Source organism: Triticum aestivum, chromosome 3A, assembly GCF_018294505.1.
Source record: "Triticum aestivum cultivar Chinese Spring chromosome 3A, IWGSC CS RefSeq v2.1, whole genome shotgun sequence".
NCBI lineage: Eukaryota > Viridiplantae > Streptophyta > Magnoliopsida > Poales > Poaceae > Triticum > Triticum aestivum.
The window spans coordinates 278,122,178-278,133,549 of NC_057800.1; the positions used below are offsets into that span (position 1 = coordinate 278,122,178).

The 11,372-nt window shown below is 45.8% G+C and overlaps 1 protein-coding gene across 1 annotated transcript; it reads left to right on the forward strand.

Moving 5' to 3' along the window:
* The first annotated feature begins 7,743 nt into the window (after positions 1-7,743).
* LOC123061174 (GTP-binding protein SAR1A) lies at positions 7,744-11,062 on the forward strand. The gene is made up of 3 exons (XM_044484122.1): positions 7,744-8,118; positions 8,202-8,333; positions 10,508-11,062. The coding sequence occupies exons 1-3, from the start codon at positions 7,990-7,992 to the stop codon at positions 10,826-10,828; spliced, it is 582 nt and encodes a 193-aa protein (XP_044340057.1). The 5' UTR covers positions 7,744-7,989; the 3' UTR covers positions 10,829-11,062.
* The last annotated feature ends 310 nt before the right edge of the window (positions 11,063-11,372 follow it).

An 11,372-nucleotide genomic window follows, 5' to 3' on the forward strand; every position in this document is an offset into this window, starting at 1 on the left:
CGCATTCTTCGTTATGTTCAGTTCACCCTGACATTTGGTATGCATATTCGGCCGACTTCCTCTCGGGTCCTTTCGGCCTTCTCTGATGCAGATTGGGCTGGTACCCCAGATGACAGGCGATCCACGGGGGGTTATGCAGTATTCTTTGGCTCTAATTTGATCGCCTGGAGTGCTCCGAAACAGGCTACTGTGTCACGTAGCAGTACTGAAGCTGAGTACAAGGCTGTGGCTAATGCTACTGCAGAGATTATTTGGGTGCAGTCTTTGCTTCAAGAGTTGGGTTTGTCTCAACCACAGCCTCCTATTCTTTGGTGTGATAACATCGGTGCTACATACCTTTCTGCAAATCCAGTATTTCATGCCCAAATGAAACACATTGAAGTTGACTATCATTTTGTACGGGAACGTGTATCACAGAAGCAACTCCAGATCAAGTTTATCTCATCTAAGGATCAACTTGCAGACATCTTCACTAAGCCTTTACTGCTGCCACAGTTTGAGGCTTGTAGGCGCAATCTTACCCTTCTCAGTTCTTTAGAAAGTGGCTAAGATTGAGGGAGGGTGTTAGACTATGTATAGCTTCTGTACCTATGTACGTATATGGTACATATTGTAACACAACCATTATATATAATGAGATAAGCCACCCCTAGAGGGTTGTGCTGGTTCCCCAAAACTTATTGTCTTACAGTGCAAAAAAAATTATGACTTGCATGCATGACTTACTTATGTGACATGGTTGCATAGCTAGAAAAAAGGTAGTGGGTTATAGCTATTTACGAACGATGATGTGCCAGTGATGCATGCATAGAATAATGCAAAAAATATATAATTTATGACTTGCTTATGTGACATGGTTGCATGGCTAGAAAAAGATAATGGGTTATAACTATTTTTAGGAACAATTATGTGCCAGCGATGCATGCATAGAATAATGCAAAAAAAAATTATGACTTGCATGCATAACTTGGTTATCTGGCATGGTTAGAAAAAATAGATAGTGGGTTCTAATTATTTAGAAATGATGTGCTACCGATGCATGCATACAGTAGGTGAAAAGAAATTATAATTTATGATTTGCACGTATATAATGTTGGATTATGGATGGGCTTAGGCCCATATAAGACATTAATCCCTGGTTAATCTTAAGGCCCATGTATGAGATGGCAGGTGGTGGGAAGTTTAGTCCCACCTTGCTAGTTGAAGAGAGTTGAGACCCCTTTATAAGGGCTGCTCTACCACTTGTCATTGGGAGCTTGGGAAGAGGAGTGGTATACGCGCGCTCTTCCTCCTCCTCCTCCGCCCGCCGCGGGTTGCGGGTTGCGGGAATGAGCCGAGCCGAAGCTTATTTTTGCCGCTCAAGGATGAATTAATTAATCAAGTATTAATTAACGAGTCGTTGTGGGCTGACTTGCGTTGCCAAGACTCACTCTGTGCTGCCTCCGGCGATCCCATCCCGACGACCGCGTGCATGACTAGTCGGGAGAGCACGTGCCTCCGGAACCCTGTCGTTCGAGATCCTGCCCGGGAGAACGGCAATAAGGTTTTTGTAGAGCGTCTCGACGCGACTGCTCCCGATCCGTCCCCAACTCCGTTCGCCTCTACTTCCACTACTTCCTCTGCATCGACACCATGGCCGACGCCGCCGTCACTAAGAAGAAGGCCACGGACGACGCCGAGGCTGCTGCCGCCGCCGCCGCGTTGGCCTGACCAAACAATCCAAAAACCTTATTTTAGGCACTTTTCGATTCAAGGCTTTGTTTCTACTCTGAAACCGGAAAAGTTTACCGGGACGCATTTTAAACGTTGGCAGACTAGGACCACCTTGTGGCTCACAGCGATGAACGTGTTCTGGGTTGGTGCTGTCCCTCACAGAAACGATTGCTCTCGAACAGGAGAAGGCGTTTAGGGAGGCAACCACAATCTTTCTAGGAGCAATTCTGAGTGTCATTGGAGACAAGTTGGTTGACGCCTATATTCATATGGGAGTTGCCAAAAACTTGTGGGATGCGCTCGAAGTCAAATTCGGCGTAACTGATGTTGGCAGTGAGCTGTATGCCATGGAGCAATTCCATAATTACAGGATGGTTGATAACCATTCTATATTGGACTAGGCTCATGAGATACAGTGCATTGCTAAGGAGATGGAGCTCCTGAAGTGTGAGTTACCAGGCAAGTTTGTCGCGGGTTGCATTATTGCAAAACTCCCTCCTAGTTGGAGGAACTTTGCTACTTCTCTCAAGCACTTGAGACGTGAATTCTCTGTTGAGGATGTCATTGGTCATCTCAGTGTTGAGCAGAACTCGAGAGCAAAAGACTCACACGTGAAAGGGGCAGAGGGTTCTTCTAGCGCCAATGTGGTGCAGAAGAACTTCCACAAGTTCAACGGAAAGAACTCTGTCCAGCAGAATACTACCTTTAAGAAGAAGGGTAAGAAGAAAGACAAAAAGAGAGATGGCTGCTTTACTTGTGGTTCAGATGAACATTGGGCAAACAAGTGCCCAAACAAGTACAAGAAGCCATCACAGGACTCCAAGTCTGTGAATGTCACTCTGAGCAACAATGATGCGGCATCTGGGTATGGTAATCCGTTTACCATACTTTCAGTTTGTCAGTCCACCGATTGGTGGGTTGACACTGGGGCCAATATTCATGTGTGTGCTGATGTGTCTTTGTTTTCTTCCTACCAGGTCGCACGAGATTGTTCCGTCCTGATGGGGAATGGCTCGCATGCTTCTGTTCATGGTGTTGGCACGGTAGATCTGAAGTTTACTTCGGGAAAGATCGTGCAACTGAAGAATGTGCAGCATGTCCCCGCCATAAAGAAGAATCTCGTTAGTGGCTCCCTTCTATGTAAAGAAGGGTTTAAGTTAGTATTTGAGTCTAACAAAGCAGTCGTATCTCGGTATGGACTATTTGTTGGAAAAGGATATGATTGTGGTGGTTTGTTCCGCCTTTCCCTAGAGGATTTCTGTAATAAATTCGTGAATCAAATTCATTCTAATGTGACGAATCTGAGGTTTGACATTCACGTCTTTGTCACATAAATTTCGGTTGTATGACGCGGCTAGCTAAGATGGATTTAATCCCGAGTTTCACTTTAGCCAAAGGCTCTAAGTGCCATGCGTGTGTGCAAGCTAAGCAACCTCGTAAGCCTCATAAGCCTGCGAAGGAGAGACACCTAGCACCTCTAGAGCTCATACATTCAGATCTCCGTCAGATGAATGGTGTGTTGACTAAAGGTGGAAAGAAATACTTCATGACTCTGATTGATGATTCCACTAGATTCTGCTATGTGTATTTGTTAAATACTAAGGATGAGGCTCTACACTACTTTAAAGTCTATAAGGCTGAAGTTGATAACCAACTTGAGAAGAAAATAAAACGAGTCCGGTATGATCATGGTGGAGAGTACTTTCCTAATGAGTTTGATTTATTCTGTGCGGAACATGGTATTATTCATGAGAGGACGCCTCCCTACTCACCCCAGTCAAACGGGGTTGCCGAACGGAAAAACCGTACTCTAACTGATTTGGTTAATGCCATGTTAGATACATCGGGTTTATCCAAGGCATGGTGGGGGGAGGCTGTATTGACATCTTGTCATGTCCTGAATAAAGTTCCCACAAAGGATAATGAGACTACTCCCTATGAGCAATGGAAAAATAAAAGAACCACACTCTCTTACTTGCGCATTTGGGTCTGTTTGGCGAAAGTCAACGCGCCGATAATCAAAAAGCGCAAGTTGGGACCAAAGACCGTGTACTGTGTTTTTCTTGGCTATGCCAAGCATAGCGTTGGGTATAGATTTCTAGTGGTGAAATCTGAGGTACCTGACCAGAAGGTCGGTACAATTGTAGAGTCTAGGGATGCTACGTTCTTTGAGGATATTTTCCCCATGAGAGATATGTAAAGCAATTCTAGACTTGAATCTGATGAGACTCCTGAACCTGCTATTCTGATGGAATATAATGAACATAAAAGTGATAAGATTTCCACGGAGGATGACGAGGAAGCTCTTGTTAGGAGCAAGAGACAGAGGACTGCAAAGTCCTTTGGTGATGATTTCCTCGTGTACCTCGTGGATGATGATACTCCCAGCTCCATTTCAGAAGCGTATGCATCTCTGGATGCTGACTACTGGAAGGATGCGGTCCGTAGTGAGATGGATTCCATCTGGGCTAACGGGACATGGGAGATCATTGATCGTCCTTATGGTTGTCGACCATTAGGATGTAAGTGGGTGTTCAAAAGGAAGCTTAGGCCCGATGGTACTGTTGAGAAGTACAAGGCTAGCCTTGTGGCCAAGGGTTATACCCAGAAAGAAGAAGAGGTTTCTTTGACACTTATTCACCTATGACTAGACTGACAACCATTCGAGTGTTACTCGCTTTGGCTGCCTCACATGGTCTTCTCGTTCATCAGATGGACGTTAAGACGACTTTCCTTAATGGAGAGCTAGACGAGGAAATTTACATGCAACAGCCGGATGGCTTTGTAGTAAATGGTCAAGAAATAAAGGCGTGTAAGCTAGTGAAATCTTTGTATGGCCTGAAACAAGCGCCTAAGCAATGGTATGAGAAGTTCAACACTACTCTGACATCTGCTGGCTTTGTTGTGAACGAAGCTGACAAATGTGTATACTATCGCTATGGTGGGGGCGAAGGAGTTATACTGTGTCCGTATGTCGATGACATACTGATATTTGGGACCCACCTCAAGGTCATTGAGGAGGTCAAGTCCTTTCTATCTCACAACTTTGAGATGAAGGACCTGGGTGTGGTTGATGCTATTCTGAACATGAAGCTACTAAGAAATTCTGATGGTGGAATTACACTGTTGCAATCCCACTACGTTGAGAAGATTTTGAGCCATTTTGGATATTCGAACTGCAAACCTTCTGCAACACCATATGATCCTAGCGTGCGGATTCAAAAGTTCGAAGGCACGACTGCAGATCAATTGAGATATTCTCAAGTGGTTGGTTCACTGATGTACCTAGCATGTGCTACTCATCCTGACATCTCATTTGTTGTGTGCAAACTGAGCCGGTTTGTTTCCAATCTGGGAGATGTGCATTGACATGCTGTTGAGCGAGTGATGCGTTACTTGCAAGGTACTGCGAACTATGGATTTCACTATTCTGGGTACCCGACGGTACTTGAGGGATATAGTGACTCGAATTGGATATCTGATGCTGATGAGATGAAAGCCACAAGTGGACATGTCTTCACACTTGGTGGTGGCGTTGTTTCCTGGAAGTCTTGCAAGCAGACGATCTTAACCAGATCGACTATGGAAGCAGAACTCACAACATTGGACACATCATGCGTCGAAGCAGAATGGCTTCGAGAGCTTTTGATGGATTTGCCGGTGGTTGATAAACCAGTGCCGGCTGTCCTTATGAACTGTGACAATCAAACAGTGATTGTCAAGGCTAAGAGTTCAAAGGACAACATGAAATCCACAAAGCACATAAGAAGAAGATTGAAATCTGTCAGAAAATCAAGAAACTCCGGAGTAATAGCGTTGGATTATATCCAGACGGCTAAGAATCTGGCAGACCCTTTTACGAAAGGGCTATCACGGATTGTGATAGAAAATGCATCGAGAAAGATGGGTATGAGACCCACGTAAGTTGCCGTGGGGTAACCCAACCTATGTGATCGGAGATCCCGTGAATTAGGACCTGGGAAAACAATCCAGCGGTCAACTGAGGAGAGTATCCTTAATAAACCCACTCCATTGGAGATGCAGTAATACTCTCAATTCTGTAAGGCAGGCTGACTTTTGTCTTAATGTGTTCCAAAGCTTATGTAAGCAAGATGCTAACCGACAGAGCATTCTTTGGAGGAACACACCTATGTGAGCCCGACTGCTGGTCACAATCTATGAGAATGGATAATCTCTAGTAAGCTCATGAGAAGGTATGAAGTATGACTAATAAGCTCCACCCGTGGGGTTTAGCCTACGACAGCCATGTATCAGCTGACAATAGGCAAAACTTCTGCACGCCAAACTGACAATTCAAGGCATAGTCCATTGTTCAGTTGTGAAGAAGTCTAATCCTGTTGCTCTAGGTGAAAGTTCAACTTAACAGTCTTCACTGAAAATTCTGGTATATCAAACATTGTTTGGAACAGTTGACAAATTTATGTGCCTCGAGATCTGGTGGGGGATTGTTGGATTATGGATGGGCTTAGGCCCATATAAGACACTAATCCCTGGTTAATCTTGAGGCCCATGCATGAGATGGCAGGTGGTGGGAAGTTTAGTCCCACCTTGCTAGTTGAAGAGAGTTGAGACCCCTTTATAAGGGCTGCTCTACCACTTGCCATTGTGAGCTTGGGAAGAGGAGTGGTACACGCGCGCTCCTCCTCCTCCGCCGCCCGCCTCGTCACGACGCGCGCGCCGTGGGTTGCGGGAATGAGCCGAGCCGAAGCTTATTTTTGCCGCTCAGGAACGAATTAATTAATCAAGGATTAATTAACGAGTCGCTAACATGTGGGCCACTGTCCAAGATGTTGGGCTGTGGGCTGACTTGCATTGCCGGGATTCGTCGACTCCCTTGTCGGGGGTGCGACCCTTGCCGGGACCCGCGTTGTCAGGATTCGTTGACTCCCTTGCCGAGAGTGTGACCCTTGCCGGGAACAACGACTCCCTTGCCGGGAGTGGGTCGACTCGGTCGTGGGCCTCGGCAAGGCCCACGACTTTCTCCCTTACGGACTATATAAGAAGGCTCTGGCCAGTGAAGTAACCTAGTTCGGTTCACTCACTCCCTCTCGCGTGACCTAGCCGTCATCTACTGTTCCTCACTCCGTGCTGCCTCCGGCGATCCCATCCCGATGACCGCGTGCACGGCTGGTCGGGAGAGCAGGTGCCTCCGGAACCCTGTCGTTCGAGATCCTGCCCGGGAAAACGGCAATAAGGTTTTTGGGGAGCGTCTCGACGTGACTGCTCCCGATCCGTCCCCAACTCCGTTCGCCTCTGCTTCCACTACTTCCTCTGCATCGACACCATGGCCGCCGCCGCCGCCGCTAAGAAGAAGGCCACGGACAACGCCGAGGCTGCTGCCGCCGCCGCCGCGTTGGCCTAGCCAACCGGAGGGTATGATCTGTTCATCCCTCATTTACTCGTACTTATGCTAACCGTATATGTGATGCTCATAGAAGGTTCGATTCTATGTTCTATACGTGCTAGTATGCTTAGTTATTGCTATGAGATGGATACCTTTTATGCCATGTTTACTGTTTACTCGTGGATAAGTCTAATCGGAAAAGTGCTAATATTTTCAACATATAACTTGCTTATATGACATGAACCAGTTCTTTTGGGCTCATATTCAGTTGTGGAAATAAGTTGTCCCTTATCTAGTTTATTCTATTAGTTAATCTTAACTAGTAGGCTTTTTATAAATAGTAGTAAAATTTTATATTAGACTTGTAGAATAAGCTGAGGAGGCGCCAACTTATTTTCACACCCGACCATAAACTCTGAAAGAACTGACCCATGATTGCACGGTAAAGAAAAAAAAAGTGGCTTGTATCTATTTAGGAATAAACATCTAGAGATCCTCAAAGAATTGAAGAATCAAAGAATAGATAGGGATATTTTTTTCCCTCAAAAGAAAAAAGATAGCGGAAATGGGACGACGAATTCGCAGAGAAATCGATTGGAAGGAATTAGGAGAAAGCCGGCCCCACGTGCAGTACGCATGGCGCCCACCATACCTCGCCTCGCCCCTTGAATTCTCACGCCGAGGCCGAGCAGTTAATGTCTTAATCAATCCCAGCCAAGCAAAGAATAGGTAGGCAGCAAGAGAGAGAGAGATTCAGATCCATCCTCGCCTCCCTCGGTCCGTCCCCGGTTTGTTCTCCCACCAGCCCCAGATCCATCCGGCGATCTCTGTCGCCGCCATCGCCAGGATAGACCCCAGAAAACCCAGCCCAGTGGAAGGGGTGTGCGAGTAGGAGAAGGCCAGCAGATAGGATGTTCCTGTGGGACTGGTTCTACGGGGTGCTGGCCTCCCTCGGCCTGTGGCAGAAGGAGGCCAAGATCCTCTTCCTCGGCCTAGACAACGCCGGCAAGACCACTCTCCTCCACATGCTCAAGGACGAGGTACGTACACGGGATCTCACTCCCTGGATCTGATCCGATCTGGTAGATCTGACCCGTGCTTCTGTGTGTTTCAATTGACGCAGCGGCTGGTGCAGCACCAGCCGACGCAGCACCCCACGTCCGAGGAGCTCAGCATCGGCAAGATCAAGTTCAAAGCCTTCGACCTCGGCGGTCACCAGATCGCTCGACGGGTCTGGAAGGACTACTACGCAAAGGTTAGCGTCAATCTTTTCTAATATCTGTATTAGTCTGCCTTTGCTGAATAGTCAGATCTATCTGAGAGATGATTCCTTCTCGTCATTTCTATCCTCTGCCTTTAATTGTTGAAAAGAGCGACTGTTGTTACTTTAATGTTGTCCTTTGTAATAGTACTCAAGGAACACTGAATTGCCAACCTTTCTAAGTAGTTCTGCATGTAACAAGTTTGAACTCTAAAGGTTGGTGCACATATCTGTGCTAAGAAAAACCCAATAGATTTCATGTATGTATGCTAGAGAGAGGAGCGTTTTGGTGCCCAGGCTCAGATGCACATGGTATCCTGTCCGTTGCATCTGCTCTTGGGATTCGGGAAATGATATCTGAGGTCACAGGAATGTTGCATGTAGAAGTCCTGTATACCTGTGTGAACAGGTGCATACGGTGGACCTATTGCGTAGCCTGGGCGGCTGTTTAGAGTTTAGATGAATGGATTCTGGTACATGGAGCAGAAACATGTTGATCCATCTTAGCCATGTTGGTGGGTGTTGACTCTAGTGGCATAAACATCTTGGAAGACAAAAAAGCACACGAGTGGTTGAACACGATGAAAAGCAGAATGCGACTACACTGAACAAATTATGAATCTGAAGAGAATCAAGTAACAAATGTGTACAGATGCTTATGTCATGTCGGATGCACTGGTAGAATCCTTTTTCCCTCGTTGTTGTCCACGTCGTGAAGAAGGATCACGTCAAGGCCCACACCAACAGCGAGGTCTATCTGGTTCCATCACACCTTTACTGCCAAGGAGAGTAAGAGTTGCCGCAGCATCGGTGGTGGCCGGCGATGGTGACACGATGACCTCCAGATCCATGACACAGGGGAAGGGGGGAAACTGAGGACATCGTGGGACCAGCGTGTTGGGCCTCATGGTTGCCGAGGGGCTTCTTCCTACGTTCTGTAGTCACCACCTGAGCACCGGCCACCATGGATCTCACTTCTTTCAGCGAGGTTGGTCTGGATCTGTTCGTAGAAGAGGAGAGAAGGCCGGTGCAGCCCTAGAGGACGAGGATCCAGAGGCTGACATGGAAGGCGATGTGGATGTGGGGAATGAAGCGAGATCGGTGGAATAGCCTGGATCAGTAATGCTACGTGAGAATGGGATGGATGGGTAGGTGGCTGTTTGGGCTATCAATAGTGCGTTATTGCATGACACGACTCAGGACGTTAGGTTCTCTTGGTAGAATGCACCAGATGTCTCATAACGATACCTACCAGATATAAATGCTGGGCCAATTTTATTTGCAGTGACCATACGGAAGAGATACAGCCAATTATGAAACACGCATCGCCAATCTCGATAAGACTTGAAGGCCTTGATTTTGAGAGCATCTGAGCCTGGACTCAGAAACGAATTTTCGTATGTTGAGGTTTTATTACTGTTGAGCTATTCTCGTGTTCCATGTGCAATATTCTTCTCTTTGTGTGTTCCATTTGCATTTGCATTTGCCTTCTCACGACACTTCTGCTACTTAGTTTAAAGACTGCCTTGCTAAAATCCTATGTGCACTTGGTGGTATGTAACAGAATTATCTATGCTTTCCGTAATCAATTTGTTGTGCCCCATTCGAGAAGTGAGAAATCTACAGAAATCATCTATGAATTATAGTTGCAGTTTTCTGCAAAGTTCATGTGGTACTCCTGCATTTTGACCATGCCCCCGGTAGTGCATCCTAGGATTTTCACCAGGCAGTATTAAGTCATCATACAACACATAAACCTGTGTGGAGTTGGTAGTTTTCTACAATGCAACAGTTTGTTAGCTGTCATAGTGGTATATTGATTATTTGGTTATCACAATTCGTTCTATGTGTGGTTTAAGCTCCCATGTACCTTAGTTTAATATGAGGGTCAGCTGCTCTTATTATTGGATAGTGAACTGAATTATTTATTGGCCTATCCTTTTAGTTTTTCTCACCCTATGTCATTCCGCTTAAATTGTAGCAAGGCATTATTCGGTGTGGACATTTATGGTAAATTTGCTGTTTCCATCTGCTGCTCTGTGCCAACTTATTTGGATACTCATGCATAGTTGGATATGCATATTCTTTTTACCAAATAGCCCCGTCATTATTCATGCGCTGAGTGAAGACACTTCATATTCCCGCTAACTTTGTTTTTGTCCCAACAGGTTGATGCTGTAGTATACTTGGTAGATGCATATGACAAGGAGCGGTTTACTGAATCAAAAAAGGAGCTTGATGCTCTCCTTTCTGATGATTCCTTGGCAAATGTCCCATTTCTCATCCTTGGCAATAAGATTGACATTCCATATGCAGCATCTGAAGAAGAGCTGCGGTATCACCTAGGCCTTAGCAACTTCACAACTGGGAAGGGCAAGGTGAATCTTGTTGACTCCAATGTACGGCCTCTTGAGGTGTTCATGTGCAGCGTTGTCCGCAAGATGGGCTATGGCGATGGGTTTAAGTGGGTCTCCCAGTACATCAAGTAGGGCTCACAGACGTCAAATTTTCTTGTCATCGGTTGGTTGTTTGTCACGACAGCAAATGATATCATGATGGTATCAGAGAAACAATCTTAACATTGGGCGCCGTGCTGAATCTTCAAACCATTTGTTATTTCGAGCTGCTAAGATTATTTTGCTTTTCCATAGGACTTTACCAAGGACTTTGATTATGAATTATAAGGTTATTTCTTAAATGATGTTTATGGCTTGTTTGCTTTCTGACACCTCTGCAATTAAACATTCGGCTCATTTTTTAATGCCATTAGAGTTAAGAGTACTGTTCGTAGACACTTTTTGCCAGACTGGTTCATAGCAAACCATTTTGCTTGCCACAAGTTGTCTAGGGATATGTTAGAGATTATAATTCTTAAGCGCTAGATTAACCAAGATTGAAGTGGAATACTGTGAATTGACAACCAAAATGCCACTGCTAAGTGGTCGTAATGGTTCACCTAGGCTATTACTTTCTCGAGGCAGTGCTAGCTCCTCTCTCTGCTGGATCATGACCACCCTTTTATCGGGAACGGAT